The 23,748-nt window shown below is 43.4% G+C and overlaps 1 protein-coding gene across 4 annotated transcripts in view; it reads left to right on the forward strand.

The window, feature by feature from the left end:
- USP15 (ubiquitin specific peptidase 15) overlaps positions 1-23,748 on the forward strand; it is a 177,906-nt gene that overhangs the window by 15,922 nt on the left and 138,236 nt on the right. For 2 of the 4 annotated variants that reach the window (XM_082254721.1, XM_082254723.1), the window contains exons 3-6: positions 3,186-3,328; positions 10,856-10,982; positions 12,163-12,308; positions 16,888-16,946. In XM_082254721.1, the coding sequence (XP_082110847.1) occupies positions 3,186-3,328; positions 10,856-10,982; positions 12,163-12,308; positions 16,888-16,946 (475 nt within the window). The remainder of the gene's footprint in view (positions 1-3,185; positions 3,329-10,855; positions 10,983-12,162; positions 12,309-16,887; positions 16,947-23,748) is intronic. The other 2 variants (XM_082254722.1, XM_082254724.1) reach the window with 1 other exon arrangement.

Here is a 23,748-nt window from a genome sequence, read left to right on the forward strand (position 1 = left end):
TCAGAGATGAAAGAATACATACAAAGCAATCCAACACATGACATCGCTTCTGAAGTAGAATTCTGTCGTACGGGAAAATTCGTATGAAAATAACCTCTTCACTTTCCACATCAGACTAGCATGCCACAAAAAAACAGACGACAGATCGTTCGATAATCTGATCGTGTGTACGGGGCTTTATTCTCACTTGGGCTTTGCACTTCTAGATTCTTGCCACTAAAAGTCTCCCATCCTTAAAAGGAGGAGAGGGGGAGCTTTCCGTGGACCTGTTCTGTTTCTCTTGCCCTAATATAGTAGGGTGAATAAGTGTTATGACCAAGTGTGTTACTGTCAGAATTGCGAAGTGAAAATAAAGAGTAAGAAGCTTAAAAAAAATCTTAAATTAATTCACCAGATCTAGGAACTGCAAAGCTTCATTGTGTTAAATCTTAGATGTGCATTCAAAGCTTGAAATCTATTTTTTGCTCATTTTTAGTTTGTGATGTTCTTGCATAGAAGTCAATGATCTCTAAACTGTGGTCCGGGGGCCAGGTGCGGCCCCTTGCTTGCTTGACACAACGATGAGGCACTATTCCTCCTACTGACACCAACAAGGGGGCACTATTCCTCGCACTGACACCAACAAGGGGGCGCTGTTCCTCGCACTGACACCAACAAGAGGGCGCTGTTCCTCGCACTGACACCAAGGATGGGGCACTGTTCCTCGCACTGGCCCCAAGGATGGGGCACTGTTCCTCGCACTGGCCCCAAGGATGGGGCACTGTTCCTCGCACTGGCCCCAAGGATGGGGCACTGTTCCTCGCACTGGCCCCAAGGATGGGGCACTGTTCCTCGCACTGGCCCCAAGGATGGGGCACTGTTCCTCGCACTGGCCCCAAGGATGGGGCACTGTTCCTCGCACTGGCCCCAAGGATGGGGCACTGTTCCTCGCACTGGCCCCAAGGATGGGGCACTGTTCCTTGCACTGGCCCCAAGGATGGGGCACTGTTCCTTGCCCTGGCCCCAAGGATGGGGCACTGTTCCTTGCCCTGGCCCCAAGGATGGGGCACTGTTCCTTGCCCTGGCCCCAAGGATGGGGCACTGTTCCTTGCCCTGGCCCCAAGGATGGGGCACTGTTCCTCGCACTGGCCCCAAGGATGGGGCACTGTTCCTCGCACTGGCCCCAAGGATGGGGCACTGTTCCTTGCACTGGCCCCAACTATTTTCCTTCTTAATACCAAAGATGTGGGCATTGTTTTCTCCCACTGGGCACAGCCCGGTCCCCCTAAAGTTTACAGTAAATTGGCCCTTTGTTTAGAACGTTTCAAGACCCCTAATAGAGGTGAACCCCATGCAGCTAAATATGTGTTGTCTAAAAACCGGTGCACCAGGGCTTACATAGGGGTTTCATAGGAAAGAAAGTAAATACTTATGAAATCACAATTTTAAAGTTTATTTTGTAAAGCATATCCTGTCCATCTCCAATACTGATTGCAGAAGTCAGGGGTATGAATCCATTTTAGTATGAGGTTTTCACACCATATTATTCCAGGGGATTATACTCTTGCAAAGCACTAAACCATCTAATGGGGCATTCCTACACTGTGACACAGCTCAATAGCTACACCAGACAAAGGAGGCTGTCATCTATTTTAAAATGTTCTAGATATTTGAACCTGTAATGTAACTGTATTTTTGGAATGTGACAAACACTGTTTTACTGCAAAGTGATCTCCGGCTAATTTTACACTGCGTTTTACTGTGCGGACAGCTGTCAAAGTTAGCCCCGACAGGCAGTGGTGCACGCTAATGCAACACACTACTTCCTTGTTTTTGTTTTCAAACTTTAAGGAAAACTATGATCTTTTTAATTTGTCTAAATGTTTACATGGTTGTGATTAACTTACTGTATATCTTACATTGAATGTTGATTTTATAAATCCTGCTTTTGTTTATCGTTTGTAAATATCATAAATTAAGGCCATAGATATTTATTGTTTCAGCCTTGGAAAACCAAAGGGGAATAATTAGTTCCCCTGAAGAAATAAATAGTTCACAGCCCCCCGAAGCCACAGGAAAAACCGTTCACAGCCCCCCGAAGCCACAGGCAAAATAGTTTACAGTCCCCCAAAGCCACAGGGAAAACAGTTCACAGCCCCCCCCCCCCGAAGCCACAGGGAAAACAGTTCACAGCCCCCCCCCCCAAGCCACAGGGAAAACAGTTCATAGCCCTCTTAAGCCACAGAGAAAATGTTTCACAGCCCCCCGAAGCCACAGGGAAAATTCACAGCCCCCCCCCCCCCGAAGCCACAGGGAAATTATTTCACAGCCCCCCAAAGCAACAGGGAAAATATTTCTATAATAATCTATAAATTCATATTTTTTTTTCTGGAATACCTGCAGCAGCCAGGGAGCAACAAAGTGTCAGAATTTGAAGACACGAGCCACCGCATTGGTAAGTATAGATGCTCTTCTATTACAGGGCATGCTTAGTTTAAAATGGTTGTAAAGGCAGAAGGTTTTTTTTTTTTGTTGTTTTTTTTTTTTTACCTTACTGCATTTTATGCAGTAAGGTAAAAAACCTTCTGCATCCAACTTCCCTAAATTAATACCTGAGCCCAGTTTCGATCCAGTGATGTTCACACGAGCATAGGCTCTCTCGGCTCTCCCCCTCTTCATTGGATCAGATACGGCATCATGAGCCAATGGCTCCTGTTGCTATCAATTACAGCCAGTGACCAGGGTGCGGATGATGGGGCCATCCTATCCCCAGCTCTGTATGTCTTATGGACACACAGAGTGGTACTGAGGAGAAAGCACTCCTGAGTGCCCCCAAGTGGCTTTCTATGAGTGCACTTGGCGGGGGGAGAAGCCAGAGCGCTGGCAGGGGATCCCAAAAGAGGACTGGAGCTGCTCTATGCAAAACAATTGCACAGAGCAGGTAAGTATAACATGTTTTTTACTTTAACAAAAAAACATGAATATCTCTTCAAAGTGACACTGTGACCATGAGGTTACTTTAACACACTACTAAAAACAAAGTCCATATGTGTTTTTCTAATGCAATGACGTGAAGAGGCCTTATAGTTATACATACCACTGGTTGAGAACCTTTTAGCAGCTGGTATTCTGTGTACTCGCATTCTATGCAATGTCTTTGCTTTTAAAGATTCCAGTTGTTCGTCTCAATTTTTAAATGCTGACAGTCTCTTTCGCAGATACTGACACACAGTCTCTTAAGGAGCATCTTATTGATGAGCTTGATTACATTCTGTTGCCTACTGAAGGATGGAACAAGCTTGTTAGCTGGTATACCTTGATGGAAAATCAGGAACCCGTAGCTCGCAAGGTACTTTATGTTCTTCGTACATTTTTTCATTGTGTGGCTTTTTGGATACATTTTATAAAAGCAAATGCAAAGGAGAATGAATGCTAGATCATAAGCTTGCCTTTACCTGCTAAATGTCACCATAAAACTTAATGATCAGATGCTAGTTTCCATTAGGTACCAATGCCAAATTTACGTGCACTGTTTTCAAACCCCTGGGTTATTTTTTTATGATCTCTGTTTGCGAAAAAACAAAAAAATATATATAATATTACAAGTGTGGACAAATTTGTTGGCACCCATCTATGGAAAAAAAAAAATAAGGACCCACACTTTTTTCAAAACTCACTCTAAACTGCCAAAAGGAATTTGCATTTGTCAAAATCCGGTAAAAATAATACTATTCTTTTTTTTTGGTTCGCTACAATATTTTAAATAATAAAACAAATTGCAGTGATTGCCTCTAAAAAATCCTATCCTATATCCATCAATGCCAACAAGTGATTTCTGAAGTTCTCATTTAGACTTGTGCACCTGCCAATAAGTAGTTTGGCCCGCAAAGTTCCCCAGCTGTCTCGGGTTTGAGGGGTGCTTTCTCCAGGGTGCATGGTAAAGCTCTTTCCATTGCTGCTCAATAGGATACAGATCAGGGCTCATAGAACACCACTTTACAATAGTCCAGTTCTTGGGTACTTTTAGCTGTGTGTTTTGGGTCATTATTCTTTTGGAAGATCCAAGACCCTCAATTGAGACAGCGTTCTAAAATTGAGCAGTTCGTTTTGCTCCAGAATTCAGGGCAGCTCATGCCAGATGCAGAAAAGTAGGTACGGTGTTCTTTTCTATGAAAGCGTCATTTTTTTTTACACTGTCAATGTGTAGATGATATCGCCTGCCAAAAAAACCTCCAGTTTGGTCTCAAAAGAACATACTCCCAGAAGTACTGTGGCTTGTCAATATGCATTTTAACAAATTCCAGTCTGTTTTTTTTTTTTTTCTTTTGTTAATGCATGCCATTCCTGCTGTCCTTCTGTTCAATCTGGGGGTGATTTTCCTCTTGCAGCCTTGTACAGGGAGGTTGGCTACTCTCCCATGGATATGATATTCGGTTTATACTAGTGTAACTCCCATTGCGTTTTTGGAGTATGATTTTTCTGCGATTTTACACACTGTGGCACTCAAGTCACAAGATAGAAAGTAGGATACTTTGATACTTTTGATACCTTGAAAGTAGGATACTTTGATACTTTTGCTCCTATCATCAAAGTAATGCAGGAACCTTTTTAAAGTCGCCTAGATTGGAACAAGTTCTGTTGAAGTCAATGGACTGCGACTTGTCATGGAACTTTGTGTCCAAAGTCGCACTAGTGTGAACGGAGCCTAAACGTTGCAATTTTAGAATAAGCAATCATTTATCTCTTCACGCTTTCTTTGCTTTACTCCTTGACATAGCAAAAACATGCATGTATATGTAGCACCATTGATTTTAATTTCATCATTTTTTAGGAGGAATGAAGCGTTGTTTCATTGAGCTTTAGGGTACCAACAAATTTGTCAATGGCTGTGTATACATTTATTTTCATACAGTTACAATACTAAAGTGAACTAGTTGGGGAACTAAAATGAAAAATGTAGTAGCAGGTAGCTGACGATATTAGCACTGACTGAAGCCTTCCCATATCAGCTGTACAAATGTGTATTAGCATAACCCCAAGTGGCATTGCCCAGGCCTGCTTGTAGCTTCCTCAGGCACCAGCTATTGTACTTTGGGGAAAAGGCCAAAGCCATGTCTAAACGCCTATGGCAAAGCACTTTAAGTGGCACCTGTAAAATTCACAGCAAGCGGTATCTTCGGTGTGTATATCCACCTGTTGCAACTGCAAATTTTATCATTTTAGTTTTAGCTCTTTGGAAGAATCTGGTATGTCCAAAGTCTGAAGAGGTCAAAACAAGCCGCACCTGTTTCATTTTTATGTAGTTGGCTCCTGGCTTTTATGTAAAAGTGATCTTGGTTTCTGTAGAGCCATAGATCCATCCGATACCTTTTTTATGATTTGTGGTGCTTGATTAGCTGCGAGCAGAAAACATGGTAGATATTAGGGATTCAGCAGACCCCTGATGTCTCCATAAAGAGAACCAGTCGCCTATCCAATGCTATCACATAGGGAACTTGTCTTGTGATAGCAATAAAGTTAAAATGCAAAATATAATAAAATAACATAGAAAAAATATAATGCGCCCCCTTTCATCCCCCACACACACATATGAATGCAAACATGTGTCTCGGCCACAGATTTTGCCACAGATGTTCTACATTGCTATGTACACCAGAATAGGATCAATAATTCTAGTTTCCTTATTTTAAGTTAACATTAAACTGATGAGCTGCAAAGACATTTAAAGCCTCATCTAGTGATAATTTTGGGTACAGTCATTTCATGTGCGCATATGGTTTCGAGTTGTCGCATATTTCCAATTCCACTTCCTCTTCCTTTCTTTGTTGGGGTCCCCTAAGGTTCTGTTCTTTGACTACTCCTATTCTCCACCTCCTCCCTGGGTCAGCTGATAGCCTCCCTTGGTCAGCTGATAGCCTCCCATGGCTTTCAATATAACTTCGACGCTGGCGACACCTAAATCTTCCTCTTATCCCTCAGCTCACAACATCAGTCTCTTCACACATCAATAACCTACTGACTCACATATCCATTTGGAAGTCACAACATTTCCTCAAACGTAATCTATCTAAAACCTAGATGAAAATTTTTCCTCCCCCCCCCGTGCCCCTTCTCCATCAAGATCAATGGCACAACCATTAACCTGTCCCCCCATGCTAGAGTGCTAGGTGTAGTCTCTGAACTCTCCTTTCATCCCCACATCCAAGCACTGTCCAAAGCTTTCCGTCTCAACCTACATACGTCCCTTCATAAGCAGACACACAAAGCTTCTCATTCACTCTGGTCATCTCTCACCTCGACTACTGCAACTCCCTCTTCATTAGATTACCTTTACATAGGCTATCCCACCTTTAGTCCATCATGAATGCTGCTGCCAGACTAATCCATCTTACCAACCTTTCAGTGTCTGCTACCCCTCTCTGCCAATCCCTTTATTGGCTGCCACTCACCCAACAAATTCAAAATACTAATAAAAACGTAAAAAGCCACCCACAACTTGGTCCCAGGCTACATCACTAACCTAGTCTCAAAACACCAACCAAATCATTCTCTGTTCCTCCATGACCTCCTACTCCCTAGTTCCCTTGTCACCTCCTCACATGCTCATCTTCTGGACTTCTCTCGAGCTTCTCCCATCCTATGGAACTCTCTACCCTAATATGTTCGACATTCTCCCACTCTATCCACTTTTAGGAGATCCCTAAAAACTTTAGTCTTCAGGGAAGCCTATCCTGCCCACACCTAACATCTGTATTTCCACTTTCCCCATCAGCACATCCCCCCACAGTTATTACCTTGTATCACTTGACTCTCCCTTTTAGATTGTAAGCTCTAACGAGCAGGGCCCTCTGATTCATCCCATATTGAATTGTATTGTAACTGTACTGTTTGCCCTCATGTTGTAAAGCACTGTGCAAACTGTTGGCCTTAATAGAAATCCTTTATAATTACAAACATTTTTTGTATCTATTTGCTCGACACTACCTTAACTTTTTTATTTAATACAAACATGGGAATATATCGTTTTTTTTTTTTTTTGTTTTTTTTTTTGCACTAACATTCATTTTAGTGTGTTTTCACCTAAAAATATAGAAACAGTTTTGTAAATATAGTGTGTGACATAAAACATTGTAAACACCATCTTTTGTTTTTTTTCTACATGGCCTCTGCATTCAGAAAAAGTCATTTTATTGCCAAACATTTTAATTTTAATCTGTGTACAGGAAATAAAAAAAAAAAAAAAAAGCTCCATAAGCGAAGTGCTTATTAACATGCATTTGAACATATACTTGTAGTCAAAAGTTAAGTGCATGATAAAAAAAAAACCCCCAAAAAGAAACCTTAATTTCTAATTTAAAGGTAAGCTCCAGACACGGAGTTTGTTGCATTCCAACCACCTTAAACTGTGTTCATGTGACAGTCTGCATCCCAATCATTCTCTTCCAGACTGTAGTATGGGACAGTAATTTTGAGCATCCTGGTGACATGAACCTGGTCCATTGGCTTTGTTAAAGCTCAGCCAGGGAGTCCTGCACTGTTGCAGGTCTGGTTTCATGACTTAAAACACTAGGAGAGACAACAGGAGCGGTTGGCTGCACAGAAGCACTATAGGGGGCTTTATTTAATATTTCTGGGCTTACCAGTATTATTGTATAACCAAAAAATAATTTGCAAACTTATACAATAATATTCGTAAATATGCCTTCAAAGGCGCCGACTCAATATATGTGTATTTAAAGTGCAGCTGCCCCTTTAAGAGTCCATTCACACTGCCACGACTTGTGAGGCGACTTCTGTGCCCTCAAGTCGTCCCAAGTCGCTTGACATAAAAGCAATGTTAATCAATGAGTGCCGTCCTAATTGGCACTACTGAAGTCGCTCCGACTTCTGAAAAGGGTCCTGTACTACTTTGAGTCGACTTGTATCCGACTTGTCCCATAGACTTCAATGGGAGTTGTCTCCTTATCTTATTTGAAGCGACTTGTGATCCGACTTTTCATTAAAATGGTCCTGAACCAGAAAAAAAGATAATTTTTCTTCGAATTTTTAGTAGCACAGGCATAGGGCTCCGCTCCACCTGGGCGTTTTTTGTTGCAGGCATTTATCGGGCATTTTTGGAGGCAGGCATGACTTTTTTTGGATTTAGTGTCTGGGGGGGTCTAAAAAGTGTACCTGTGAAGTTTCAGCTCCGTAGCATGTCCAGAACCAGAAAAAAAGATAATTTTTCTTAGAATTTTTAGTAGCACAGGCATAGGGCTCCTCTCCACCTGGGCGTTTTTGTTGCAGGCATTTATCGGGCATTTTTGGAGGCAGGCATGACTTTTTTTGGATTTAAAAAATTCAAAAAATGCCCGATAAATGCCTGGAACAAAAACGCCCAGGTGGAGCGGAGCCATATGCCTGTGCTATTAAAAATTCTAAAAAAATGATCTTTTTTTTCTGGTTCTGGACATGCTACAGAGCTGAAACTTCACAGGTACACTTTTTAGACCCCCCAGACACTAAATCCAAAAAAAGTCATGCCTGCCTCTAAAAATGCCTGATAAATGCCTGCAACAAAAACAACCAGGTGGAGAGGAGCCCTATGCCTTTGCTACTAGACCCCCCCCCCCAGACACTAAATCCAAAGAAATCTTTTTTTTTTTTCAATAATTGGCTCTCGATCAAAAAACGACAATTTTTAAGAACTTTTTTTTGTGTTTATTGAGCATGACCCAGAACCATCATATTCTGATTGGCCAAATACAAAGTCGTACAAAGTCGTCTATCATACAAGTCGCGCTGAAAGTCTCGCTAACAAGTCGCCCCTTATGAGGTGACTTAGAAGTCGCAGCAGTGTGAACCAGCTCTAAGTGTGAAACAAATTAAAAAATGTAACCAATGTAAAGATAATGGCCACTACTTGCCTCCAATCCTATCTCTCAGTATTGTAAATTCAGAAAATACAAATCATAATAATACCAGTGTTCAAATCTTCCAGTAAACCTATAAAGTGTATCATGTTCTAATTCATCTCTAGTCCATATCCATATTGTCCCAGACACTGTGCCTTTTTAAATACTCTTGTTCATTAAAATCTTTTAACAGTGCTCCACCGCGTGCAGAAGAAATGTGCACTAACCAATTGTATATGGCCCCTCAGGAGCTCACTCACTTCTCAAATGCCTCTCAAATGGGTGCAGATAAACAAGTGGAACAAATCCACAATCACCAGGAACTATAGCCCTGATACCGTCTCATAGCCAAAAAGAGCCACAAGCAGAATAAAGTAATCTCATAGTATAATATTTTTATTAAAAATCAGAGATTAAAAATATATATAATATATGAAAAAAAAAAACTCGCATTTATCAGATGCTTTAAAGTGATAAGTCTTGTGGTGTTTTTTTTTTTATAACAGTTTATACTTACCTGCTCCGTGCAGTAGTTTTGCACAGAGCAGCCCAGATCTCCCTCTTCTCGGGTCCCTTGCTGGTGCTCCTGACCCTCCCTCCTGCAGAGTGCCCCCACAGCAAACAGCTTGTTAATACAATCACCGCGGCTCGCTATGCAGAGTCGGCGTGCGTTCCAGAGAACCATAAATTAGCCGGAACTGACGTGTTCTCCACTGGAAGTGACGAAGGTATTAGTAGCATCACAGTCTCAATGCATCTCACTTTGGGCTCTTTCACACGGGCGGTCCGATCAGATCCGCCTGTCAGTTTTTTAGGCGGATCTGATCGGATCCTCCATGCAGCTCTATGGGGCAGCGGGTGTCAGCGGAGGTGACCTCCGCTGACACCCGCTGCCCTCCGCATCCGATCCTGTGCTGAAATCTGGACGGATGGAAACCCTATTTTTCCATCCGTTCAGTAATCGGAGCGGAGTGGATCTGATGAGAGCGGACAAGCGGTCCGCTCTCCTCCGATCCCCCATAGAGGGCAGCGGGTGCTGAGACACCTCCCTCTCCGCTCTGCAAGCGGAGACGGAGCTGTCATCCGCCCGGCTCAGCGGGGATCGCGGATCGATCCCCGCTGAGCAACACGGATCCGCCTGCGGAGGCGGACCGTGTGAAAGAGCCCTTAGTGTGTCATCAGAAAGCCTTACTTGTGAAATGCATTGAGGCTGCGCCGTTAAGTGCGCATTTCTTCTGCACGCGGTGGAGCACTGTTATAAGATTTTATCGCACAAGAGTATTTAAAGGCATGGTTTCTGGAACAATATGGATATGGAGTAAGGATGAATAAGAAGAGGTATACATTTGATATGTTTACTGGAATATTTGAATGCTGGTTTTATTATAATGATTTGTTTATTCTGAATTTATAATACTGTGTGATAGGATTGGAGGGCAGGAGTAGCGCCTGTCTTTACATCGGTTACATTTTTTAGTGTGTTCCACACTTAAAGGAGCAACTGCACTTTAAATACACAAAATATTGAGTGGCGCCTTCTTTATCATATTTAAGGCATATTTACCAATATTATTGTATTGGTATGTATTTTTTGTTTATTACCATGCCCTAAATTTAGTTTAAGTTGTATTTATTACCATTTTTTATAAAGTGTCAACAGTTTTCAAAGCTCTTTTATACAGAATATAAAACCATAGCCATTGTTGCTGCCCCTGAAGGTAGTAACAGATTAACATTCCCACAACAGCTTACAAGCCCTCTAGGACCACTTAACATGCTAGTATGTTTGTGATTGTGGAGGGAGACTGGGCACACAGGGAGAAAATAGACTCCATGATAATCCCTCTGGTGAGAACTGATCTTTCATCCCAGCACAGCAATGCAAATTGCTAAGGCACCATTCTAAATAGATTTATAGATCTAAAGCTTCTTGTATACTGGCCTCATTTTTTTGTTACTGACTCGTATTATTTTTTTTCCAGGTAGTTGAACAGGGTATGTTTGTGAAGCACTGCAAAGTAGAAGTTTACTTAACTGAACTTAAACTGTGCGATAATGGCAATATGAACAATGTGGTAACGAGGCGATTTAGTAAAGCAGACACAATAGGTAAGTCGTTTGCAGGTCAATTGTTGAGGACAAAAACTAGGAAATCCAAGATGAGAAACAATGGAGAATGTCGTGTCCCTGAATGTGACATCTTTGTAGGAACATCATTAAGGATAGTGATCTGTCAGAAATTAATGTGCCTACCAGCAATAGATAAAATGATCTTATCTGTTAACAATTATTGTGGAGTGTTTGATCTGTCTTTCTGCCCTAAGTGAGCCAAAAAAGGGACATAAAGTGCTTCACTTTGTTTAATTCTGTTGTAAGTTTTGTTTTATCTTTTAATTTATTGAAGAAGCATTTTATTCCGAAGAAAAAAATCATACCGTCTTAAGATGAATTGAGCTTTCTAGTGTGGCGACATTTTAGGAGACCTCCCCTAACCACTGGGTGTAGTGTGCTCCCGATTGGACACCTGGTGGCTACCTCTGCATCTACGAGTGGGGGGCGGGAGTAGAGGGGCACGATATTCTCCTTTTAGATATATATTTTCCTTATATGCATGACTATAAGATTTCCACCACAAACTACTTTTCAATTTCTAATCTTACAGGCCATAGGGATCTCCTTTCCTCCCTCTATATATTTTCTTGGTAAATGTTACGTTCGAGCAAACACTTATCTGTTAGGGCAGGTTCACATTTCTGCGAGTGCGCCGATCGCATGTAATTCGGAGAGCACTGCTCCTTCATTACATGCGATCGGCTGTGTGGTGCTAGTTTAGCCATACACTTTGTATGGCTGAATTCGCACTGTATCCGCACCAAACACGCACATGACCCTTTTTTCCAGCCGCATCAGGATCGGATCGCACAGTGGTTCACACTTGTGCGATCTGATCCTGTGCAAACTGTCAGATCGCACTGCGATATGCGATCAAACTAGGGGTGTCGTTAACATTTCATTGACACCCCCTGTGTATCGCATATGGCAGTGTGAACTGCCAGATGTGCGTTTGTGATGCAGGAACAGGCTGCGAATTCGCAGCCTTCCCGCATCGCACAAGTGTGAACTGGGACTTAGATTGTTATTACCTGTTGTTATCACTGTCTTTTGACAATGTTTGTTTTCTTTTTCGCATGATAAAAGTTCTCAATAAAAATCTATTGAAATGAAAAAAAACATACCGTTTTATTAGGGGGTATTTCATGTCATTTCTTTTTCTTTTTTTTTTTTTTAGATATGATTGAAAAGGAGATGAGAAGAATATTCAGTATTCCAGATGATAAAGAGACCAGACTGTGGAACAAATACATGAGCAATACATTTGAACCTCTAAATAAACCTGAAAGCACTATACAGGATGCTGGCTTGTATCAAGGACAGGTATAACAATGAATTTGATATGGTTTTTGGTGGCTAAGAGATGATGCTAAAATAGGACCTGTGTCAACCAAGAGCTGCAAATACAGTATCTAACAAAAGTGAGTACACCCCTCACATTTTTGTAAATATTTTATTATATTATTTCATGTGACAAAACTGAAGAAATTACACTTTGCTACAATGTAAAGTAGTGAGTGTACAGCTTGTATAACAGTGTAAATTTGTTGTCCCCTCAAAATACCTCAACACACAGCCATTAATGTCTATACCGCTGACAACAAAAGTGAGTACACCACTAAGTCAAAATGTTCAAATTTGGCCCAATTAGCCATTTTCCCTCCCTGGTGTCATGTGACTCCTTAGTGTTACAAGGTCTCTGGTGTGAAAGGGGAGCAGGTGTGGTAAATTTGTTGTTATCGCTCTCTCTCACATACTGGTCACTGGAAGTTCAAAATGGCACCTCATGGTAAAGAACTCTCTGAGGATCTGAAAAAATAATTGTTGCTCTACGTAAAGATGGTCTAGGCTATAAGAAGATTGCCAAGACCCTGAAACTGAGCTACCGCACAGTGACCAAGACCATACAGCGTTTTAACAGGACAGTTTCCACTCAGAACAGACCTTGCCATGGTCGACCAAAGAAGTTGAGTGCACATGCTCAGCGTCATATCCAAAGGTTGTCTTTAGGGAATAGATGTATGAGTGCTGCTGTCATTGCTGCAGAGGTTGAAGGGGTGGGGGGAGTCAGCCTGTCAGTGCTCAGACCATACGCTGCACACTGCATCAAATTGGTCTGCATGGCTGTCGTCCCAGAAGGAAGCCTCTTCTAAAGAGGATGCACAAGAAAGCCCGCAAACAGTTTGCTGAAGACAAGCAGAGTAGGGACATGGATTACTGGAACCATGTCCTGTGGTCTGATGAGACCAAGATAAACGTATTTCGTTCAGATGGTGTTCAGTGTGCGTGGCGGCAACCTGGTGAGGAGTACAAGGACAAGTATGTCTTGCCTACAGTCAAGAATGGTGGTGGGAGTGTCATGGTCTAAGGCTGCATGAGTGCTGTCGGCACTGAGGAGCTACAGTTCATTGAGGGATCCATGATTGCCAACATGTACTGTGACATACTGAAGCAGAGCATGATCCCCTACCTTCGGAGACTGGGCCGCAGGGCAGTATTCCAACATAATGACCCTAAACACACCTCCAAGATGACCACTGCCTTGCTAAAGAAGCTGAGGGTAAAGGTGATGGACTGGCCAAGCATATCTCCAGACCTAAACCCTATTGAGCATCTGTGGGGCATCCTCAAACGGAATGTGAAGAAGTGCAAGGTCTCTAACCTCCACGAGTTTCATGATGTTGTCATGCAGGAGTAGAAGAGGACTCCAGTGGCAATCTGTAAAGCTCTGATGAGCTCCATGCTCAAGAGGGTTAAGGCAGTGCTGGAAAATAATGGTGGCAACACAAAATATTGACACTTTTGGCCCAATTTAGACATTTTAACTTAGGGGTGTACTTACTTTTGTTGCCAGCGGTTTAGACATTATTGGCTGTGTGTTGAGTTATTTTGAGGGGACAGCAAATTTACACTGGTATATAAGCTGTACACTCCCTACTTTACATTGTAGCAAAGTGTTATTTCTTCAGTGTTGTCACATGAAAAGATATAATAAAATATTAACAAAAATGTGAAGGGTGTACTCACTTTTGTGAGATACTGTATCTTCTTCATAGTCCTGAAAGATGTTAATTAAAAAAAAACAAAAAAAAAAACATATGAACATTTTAAAACTAGCACAAGTCATTTGGCACATATATCAATATCTTTTAAAAATACCTTGTTATAGTCCTATATTGCAAAGTGCTCAGTTGCATGAACAAAAGATGTGTTTTGCTTGCTTACTTATTGTGTATGGATTTTGACTTTAACCTCCCTGGCGGTATCCCCGAGCATGACTCGGGGTGGATTTTTTTAGCTAGGATCGGTATCCCCGAGTCACGCTCGGGGTAGATGTGCAAAGCGCGCAGCGGTGTCTCTTACCTTCTCCTGGCGATCCAGCAATGATCTCTCATTGCTGTGACCGCCAGCCGAGATCCCCGCCGCTCGTCTGTCGGTCTGATGACTTCCTAGTTCCGTTCCCTGCAGCAGAACTGGGAGGGAAATTCAAACGTTGCACCAAACACAAACACATAACACATTTATATTATATATATATATATATATATATATATATATACCTATATACACACACATACATATATATATAATGTAACGCATGAATTATAATCTAATCAATAATATAATTTTATTATATATTATATAATAAAATCATATTATTGATTAGATTATAATTCATGCGTTTGTGTTTCAAATTTATCACATCTGGGATGTCAACTAGAGTCTTGTTTTGGTCAGGTTTAAGTCAGTAATTACTAAGAATTGTAGGCCTATAATACATAACGCCAAATTTCCATGAAAAAAATTGTACCGCTTTTGGTACATAATTCCTGACATATTCATACCGCCAGGGAGGTTAAAACGTGTATGTGTGTATAGAGCAAAACTTTTCCTTTTCCTTTTACGGTTTGGAGTAGGGAAAGCTTAAAACATCTGCCCCCCCCCCTTTTTCTTTTTTCTTTAGCTGTCCTTAAAGTGTTACTAAACCCGCAACAGTAAAATCATTCTGTGTATGCAGTAAAGCATGTTTGTTATACTCACTGTGGAACCCAAGGGGTAATCCTCTGCATTGTGTAAAAAGGCTGTTTTATCCTTTATGCACAGATCCTCCTCTTTTTACACTGACTCCAAAACAGGTTCGGTTAGGACAGAGTTTATGGAGTCAGGCTGCACATGCTCTGTTTGGTGTGTATTGCTAGAGAGTTTTTTTTTTCTTTGGATAGTGCATGTGATCAGCACAGGGCCAATCTGCACTTTCCAGACAGAGGGTCAGAGGTCCTGCATCCTGATAGGACAGTGCAGTATGAAAACTCATCCTACAAGCTTAACCAGACACTGGTAGAAATCACAAGATTGCTATATACTGCTGATGAGAAAAGGTATTTAGCAGTTAATATGTACGAAAATAATTGCATTTCCATGTTCTGTGTAGTGTGGGAGATCAGATATAGTGAATGCAGAGTCCTGGGTATAGTAACACTTTAGGCCAGCCATAGACAGTTCGAATCCTGCTGCACCAGCTGAGATTCAAACTATATATGGGCAGGCTGAATGTACCCAAGTTGATCAATTACTTGAGTACAACCAACCTGCTGGATTTTACATGCGATCATTGCTTGTGACCTGTTATAGCTGCTATCAATAATCACTGTGTTCTCCCATTGGGGGAGGCGTCCCCGTCGGGAGAACACAGTGGATCTGCAGGAGGGATTCCCTGTCAAGACTTTCTTTCCGGCAACAAGAAAGTCGCTCTGTCAATGGCCCGCTTTACTATCCTGTAGACACAGCAGAGAAGTGGGATAAATTTCCCTCTTGGATAGCATCACTGGAACAGGTGCCCCCATCTGAAGATTTCCCCTCACATTTTGTTCTGGTGAAACGCTAAGTGCCGGTTCACATTTATGCGATCACAGAGATCGCATGTAATTCGGAGCGCACTGCTCCTAAAATGACATGTGATCTCTGTGCGGTGCAAATTCAGCCATACAGTTTGTATGCCTGAATTCGCACCGCAATCGCACCGAACACGCACAGGACCCTTTTTTTGGTCCGCAGCAGAATCGGATCGCATGGTGGTTCACACTTGTGCGATCCGATTCTGTGCGAACTTTCAGATCGCAATGCGATCTGATCTGGGGGTTATGTTAACTCCATTAATTGACTCCCCCAGCGTATCGCATATGGCAGTGTGAACTGCCAGGGGTGCGGATGCGATGCGGGAACATGCTGTATATTCGCAGCTTTCCCGCATTGCACAAATGGGAACCGAGACTTAATGTAGATTTTTTTTGTTGTCACTTTCTGAATTAGTGACAGCTGTCCATAGGTCAAATAGAGAAGGTGAATCTACCTAGTGGCTTCACAAACCGCAATAGAACCTGACGGATCTAATTCGTCTATGCTCTATCCCAATCTAAAAAGTCAAATTTGGCTATGCATATACTTTAAACACAGGTAGGAATCCTGTCCTGTTTATACAGAAGATATTGTTAAGCATATGGAAAAAAAATCTAAAGAAAATAAAATGTGCAAACTAGCAGATCTGTGTGATGTTTGAATAATATTTCAGCAACATTTTATGGCAGCTGGAAATGGAAAAACCTTTAAAGAGAAGTCAACAACAGGAATCGCATTTTCCTATTCTTTTGAACCTATTTTACGAAGAACAAAGCATTTTCTTCAGTATAGAAAGACGTCTTCATATAACCTCCAAGCCCAGCAGCATTTTATCCATAGACTTGTAATTCCATTGATCTACTTTAAATTGCTTTTCTTTCTGAGACAGCAATGGATGTAGCTTTCTTTATGTGATATTGCGATGTTCTTTATGTTATGGGATTAGTTTAATTTTTCTTTCATATTGTATGTTTTATCTACTTTTTTTATCATTGCTATTACACAGATGCTAGTAATAGAACAGAAAAATCCAGATGGACAGTGGCCAAGAGGTTCTCTGCCGAAGTAAGTATTTTTTTTTTTTTTTTTTTATATACAGTATTGTTTTTTTGTTTTGTTTTTTTAATGGATGAGTTGGGAATTTAGCTTCTAATGCAATTTTGTGTCCAATTTAGCTAATAGCCATTATGTATAAAAATAACTTCTGGATGGACGTGCTGAAAACTGTTGGGAACATTAGGGTATAAGTTCTATTTAAAACCAGGTCTGTTTGGTCGGTCTGAGATATCAGAAAATGCAGTGACCTATTTTATATTATAAATATACTGTATAGTGTGCTGCCATCAAGTATAGTGCAATAAATACTGTATAAACACTGTTTTAGCATATCCTTGTAGACTGTTTATAATGATAAAGTTTTTATACATTGTATTGCATCTTAAATAAAATATATATGCATTTATTATTTATCTTTTTGTAAATAAAAACTGCACCAGTAAATTAGTTTGAGGCAACAAAACAAACAAATTAAAATCTGTTCTTCTCATTTCCACCCATGCGCCCCTAGCTTGGGGAAGTATGGTCAGTGGTCTGTACATTTTTATTAGAACAACACGAATTCCACTTTCTGTATCCCAAGGGCAGACATAAGAGCTGAGAATGGAGCTGCAAAATATATAAAGAGTTCAGCTGGCCAGTACTTAACTGGCTTATATGCTGCATAATATCTAATGCTTAAACTTATATTCATTTAAATACTTTATCCTTCGACTATATTTGTATATCAACTATAAAACCTTCAGCTATACAGTATGGACTCAATAGGTCTTTTCACCTTGCTTGCTGTTGCCGTGGGTTCTCCAACTAATCCTGGTCAGGGAAGTTGTTCATATAGCAAAATGGTGTTAATTCACTATAGCCCACAAAGGTTATGGTTCCATGTTCGGTTGTACCACCTGGGAGCACATTTTTTTTTGATAATTTTATTAGGTTAAAGCGGAAATATGGCCTAATACCTTTTAATTGTTCCCTACAATCATTAATGTGAGCTGAGTTCAGCCTTATGTCTCAAAATGAAAAAATTCCTGTTTCTCTTTTGTTCATTGACAGACACAGCTGCTGATCTTCTTAACTATTGGGTTATGCTGCCCCCTACAGGAGCAGGACAATAGGCAGAAAAAAAAGTCTGGCTATGCCTATGGGCAGTCCCAGGGGATATACTCCCTTTCTCTGCTAAAGGTACTACCGTACTGAACGACGGGCTGGATAATCTAGATCCAGTGAATACCCCAGTCTGGCCAGCAATCGCAGACCACAGCTCCAAGGTAGGTTGGCCAGCAAGCGCAGACCAAAGCTCCAAGGTAGGTCGCCCAGCGAGCGCAGACCTCAGCACCACGGTAGGTCAGCCAGCGAGTTAAACGCCTCGCGAATTCGCATACGACCGTGTCTCAGCCCAAGTTGCAGGGTTCCTCCTGGCAGACAGCCCCCCATTTCAATAGCAAGGATGAGGAGTTCTGTGCCCGCCTGGTTCCTGATATGGTGAATAGCTGTCCCCTCCTCTCCCTCTTGAGGGTTTTGGGGTGGACGTACCCCTCCTTGCCGTCAGGTACCCCCCTTCCTCTGTCCCTCCAGATTATCCTGGTGGCTGCGGGTGCCTGTTTCTGCTGGGTTATGAGTCTGGTGGGGTCCTCTCCCTCTCTGCTAAGGATAACTTGGTGCTTTGTGCCCGGGGACTGGGTGGTGTTGCCAGCGCAGTGGGGGTAGTCCCTTTTGAAGTGTTTTACACTTTTTTGGTCGGTCCCCCTGGTGACATATGGAGTCTTTGGAGCACATTTCCCCACCTGATCTCCTCTCTGAGGCTGCGGGGCCCTCTGCGTTTGTCCTCGAGTCCTTTGTGTCATGGGTGGAGGTGGTTTTCAGGCGACGGGCTAGTAAAAAGCATATCCGCCCCCCCCCCCTCCCCGGCCTCATCTGTTTTATCAGATCCTGAATCTGATCCGGACCAAGCCTGAGTGGGTCTGTGACCACGCGTCTGGAATCCTCAGATAGTGAGGATGATTCCTACACATCTGCAACCGCGCACAAAAAGGCACTGGTGGAAGCACTGATTGTATCTGTGTTTGAGACCTTAAAAATGGAAGACGCAGCTGCAATGGAGGCACAGGTTCCCTTTTGCATTTACAAGCCAGAGCCTCAAAGGTGTATCCTTTCCCTGCCTATTTTGACAGAATTGTCGCTAAAGAGTGGGGATGACCAAAGCGTCCCCTTGGGGTCCCTATGCGATTTGCTAGGGGATACCCCTATGAGGAGTCCCTTCTTAAGAAGTGGACTGTTCCTCTGTAGGTGGACCCTCCAGTTTCCAGATTGAACAAGGCAACCATGATTCCGGTTGAAGAGTCCCCAGCCTTAAAGGATCCGGCTGTGGCCCGCAATATGTACACTCTGGTTGGTTTGGCTCTAAGGCCGGTATTCACCATTGCCCTGGTGTCACAAACTCTGAGTGGGTTAAGCTTTTGACCTGTAGGTGACCTGAAGGGAGAACAGCTCCTCCCTGCCTTTGCTTTGCCGGCACACCAGCTGGTCCAGGGGCTGCAGTTTATCTGTGATGCCTCTTTTGGATGCAACTCCAGTTGTCCTTCTGCGTGTTTTTTGGCTCAAATGTTGGTCTGTGGACTGGACTTTGAAGAAGGCCTTGACTGACCTTCCCTTTCAAGGAGATCTCCTGTTTGGAGCTACCCTGGGTGACATCATTAAAGGTCTCACAGGGGGAAAAACTAACTTTCTTCCGCAGGCTACTAAGGGCAAGGATCCTCGTCATAGACGTGGGGTCCCTCCTCCTCGGCTCATAAGAAGTTTTTTCGTCCCTCAGGGTCGACTGACAAGGGCTCGAAGCCTTTCAGTGCCTCCTCTGGATAATCCAAACGAACCTGGTCTGGCAAGCTGAGAGCGGGCTTTTCCAGACCCATGGACGACAAGGCTCCTTCAGCATGAAGGTGCGCCCTCACCCGTATCGGGGGTAGGGGGACATCTTAGCTGGTTTCCGGGCCCGTGGACTTCCCTGGTACAAGTCAAGTGGCTCCACTAAGTCATTCGGTCCGGCTACAAGATCAAGTTTCGCTCTTGTCCCCCGGCAAGTTTCTTTCCTTCCAACTTGCGCCTGTCCCCAGACTGCTTACAGGGTCTGTTTGGGGCGATGCGAGACCTGTTACTTCAAGGGGTGATTGTCCCTCTTTCGACTTCGGAATGTTTTCAGGGTTTCTACTCAAACCTGTTTACAGTTCCCAGGAAGGAAGGCAAGGTGTGTCCAATCCTGGACCTCAAGGCACTGAACTGCTTTGTGTGGGTGCAGAAGTTCAGGATGGAGTCCATTCGCACGGTAATGGCATCCCTGCTTTAGGGGGATTTTCTTGCCTCTATCGACATCAAGGATGCTTACCTTCACATTCCAGTATGGTGCCGGTCACCAGCGCTTCCTCCGCTTTGCCGTGGGAGAGGAGCATTATCAGTTTGTGGCGTTACCCTTTGGTCTCGCCTCTGCACCTTGGGTCTTCACAAAAGTGTTAGCCCCGGTGCTAACATTGTTATGCCAACGGGGGATCACAGTACTGGGCTACTTAGACAACCTCCTTCTGCGAGCGGAGTCTCCTACTGCTCTGGTGGAAAACCTGGAAATGACCATGCGAACTCTGAGGGCGTTCGGCTGGATTCTTAATTTTTAGAAGTCTGCTCTGGCTCCATCCACAAAGCTGGACAATCTGGGTCTGACTCTGGACTCGGCCTTAGCCAGAGTGCTCTTTCCTCTGGACAAGCTCCAGAAATTGCAGGCTGCAACTCGTCTCCTGCTGTCCAGCAGATGGTCATCTCTCCGGACTTGCATGCGGTTGCTGGGCCTGATGGTGTCTACCTTCAAGGCTATTCGCTTGCACAGTTCCATATGAGGTCCCTGCAAAGGGAGATTCTGGCCAAATGGGGCAAGACTCTGCAGTCTCTGGACAATCGGATGTAGCTGAGCCAGGGATCTAAGAAGTCCCTTTATATGGTGGCTTCGTTCTCCGGCACTTTGGCTGGGCAAAACCTTCCTCTCCTTGTATTGGACAGTGGTCACCATGGATGCCAGCCCGTCTGGCTGGGGAGACGTCCTCAGCAAAAATTCTGCTCAGGGGCTCTGGACACTGGAAGAGTCCAGACTACCGATCAATGTCTTGGAACTCCGAGCAATTAAACTATGTCTGGAACATTGGACAGATCGTCTTAAGGGATGTCTAGTGCGCATTAAATTAGACAATGCCACGGCCGTGGCTTATGTCAATCACCAGGGTGGAACAAGAAGTGTATTGGCAGTTCTGGAATTAGCCAGAACATTTTTTCCGGCCCTCTCCGCCGTACACATTCCTGGGGTTGAAAACTAGCAGGCGAATTATCTCAGTCGGCAGGCATTGGACCAAGGGGAGTGGTCCCTACGCGGAGGCGCTTCATCAGTTGTGTCTTCAGTGGGGCATCCCCGAGATTAATCTGTTGATGTCTCGGTCACAGGATCCTCTCAAGCTTCAGCCAAGACTTCTACGCAGGATCGGGCAGAAGAGATTCCGGTCATCTCAGTGGCTCCGGACTTGCCTCGGCGGGCTTGGTACGCCGATCTGGTGTGGCTGACATTCCTTGAAAGCTTCCTCTCAGGGAGGATCTGCTGTCCCAAGGACCAATCTTCCATCCTGCTTTACAGTCGCTAGCTTTGACGGCTTGGCTGTTGAAAGCCCGGTGCTGATGGATAGAGGTTTGTCTGCGTCTGTGATTCTAACGCTGTTAAAAACTAGGAAATCTACTTCTAGGAAGATCTACCATCCTATGAAAAAATTGTACATTGCGTGGTGTGAATCTCTTGGGGTTCATCCTTGCTCTTTCTCTGTGGCTTGGATCTTGACCTTCCTTCAACGGAGGGGTTGAGAAGAAACTGGCCTTGAGTACTATCAAGGGTGAGGTTTCAGCCTTAGCTGTCTTCTTTGAACGGCCTTTAGCCACACACTCCCTGGTGCATAATTTTTTTTTAGGGTGTTAGGCACTTGGCCCCTCCAGTGTGGTCTCGGTTGCTGTGTTGGGACCTTAATTTGGTGCTCTGTCCTTCAGAAGCCTCCTTTTGATAATCTTTGGGAGAGTCCCCTGCTTACGCTGTCTCAGAAGGTGGCCTTCTTGGTGGCTATCACTTCTGCACGCAGTGTGTCGGAATTGGTGGCGTTATCTTCTGTTCACCTTGGTGGTTCACAGAGATGTTTCTTCATCCCTGTCCGTTGTTTCTTCTGAAGCTTGTCTGATTTTAATTTAAATGAAGACATTGTGTTGCCTTCCCTATGGCCCAGAACAAAACATCCAAAGGAAATCGCTTTGAATGCCTTGGATGTGGTCTGGGCAATTAGTGTGTACCTGGCAGCTACGGAGTCTTATAGAAAGTCAGACTCCCTATTTGTGCTTACAGATGGGCCTCGGAAGGGGTTGTCTGTTTCCTCTGCAACCATTTCCAAATGGATCAGACAGACAGTGATTCAGGCCTATTCCATCAAGGGTCCGGTTCCTCCTTTCCCTGTCATGGTGCACTGTACTTGGGAGCTCAGTGCCTCCTGGGCCTCCCGTCATCAGGCGTCGGTGACACAGGTTTGCAGGGCGGCCACCTGGTCGTCAGTGCACACTTTCACAAAGTTCTATAAAGTGGATGTTTGGCATCTGCAGATGCTTCCTTTGGCCGCCAGGTTTTGCAGGCTGCTTTTTAGAGGACCTGGTCCTCTTTGAGGGTATATTGTTTTTTTCAGGTGAACTCCGGTCGCTTTCGTTAAGCTCCTGGTTGGCTATAGTTAGCCTTGGGAATTTTTTTCGCTGTTCCCACCCCTCATGTTTAACACTACTTTGGGACTTCCCAATGGTCAAAAAGATCAGGAGCTGTGTCTGTTAATGAACGAAAGAGAAAATGTGATTTTTGACTTATCGTAAAATCCATTTCTCTGATATTCATTGATGGACACAGTGCCCGCCCTCTGTGGAGTTGTATTACTTCTGACACTGCTTGTAACAAAACTGAGTACCTATAGAAGAGGGGGGGGGAGTATACCTCCTGGGACTGCCCATAGGCATAGTCAAGTTCTTTTTCTGCCTAGTGTCCTACTCCTGTAGGGGGCAGTATAACCCAATGATTAAGAAGGTCAGGAGCTGTGTCTGTCAATGAACATCAGAGAAATGGATTTTATGGTAAGTCAAAAATCCAATTTTTTTCTCCCTTAATTTTGCCGTATTTAGCGCTGTCACATGACTTCAATTTCCTGTTCCTGCTAAGTCCAGGAGAAGCAAGTGGGTGTGGTTACTGAAAGCTAGTGACATCACTTCCAGGGAGGGACACTGTTCCTGTGTAGCCAGTGGGTGTATACAGGATGGGAGGAGCTGATCATAGGTTCCCGCCCAGTGTTCTCTCATCAGTAAGGATGCACTGTACATTCTAATTCACGAGTAAAGAAGAAATAGTTCACACAGGACATTGGGGGGGGGGGGGAATGGTGCAGTGCACTCAGCTCAAAGTCTACAATGATTATAGTACAGGCAACCACACTAAGTCTACGTTTCCACGAGTGTGACTTTGGACACAAATTCGCATGACAAGTTACAGCCATTTGATTTCAATGACACCTGTTCCAATCTATGCAAATTTAATAAGATAACCTGCACTACTTTGTTGCAACTTTTAACGCGACTTTAATCCAGAGAGTGTAAAGTTGCATCAAAGTTGCAGCAAAGCCGCACCCTAAATCGCAGTAGTGGAAACGTAGACTAAAGCTCTGTTTTCACTAGTCCGACTTGTCACAGCCTATTTTTTTTTCAATGGCACCCATTC

Source organism: Pelophylax lessonae (genome assembly GCF_965119305.1).
Source record: "Pelophylax lessonae genome assembly, chromosome: 4".
Lineage (NCBI taxonomy): Eukaryota > Metazoa > Chordata > Amphibia > Anura > Ranidae > Pelophylax > Pelophylax lessonae.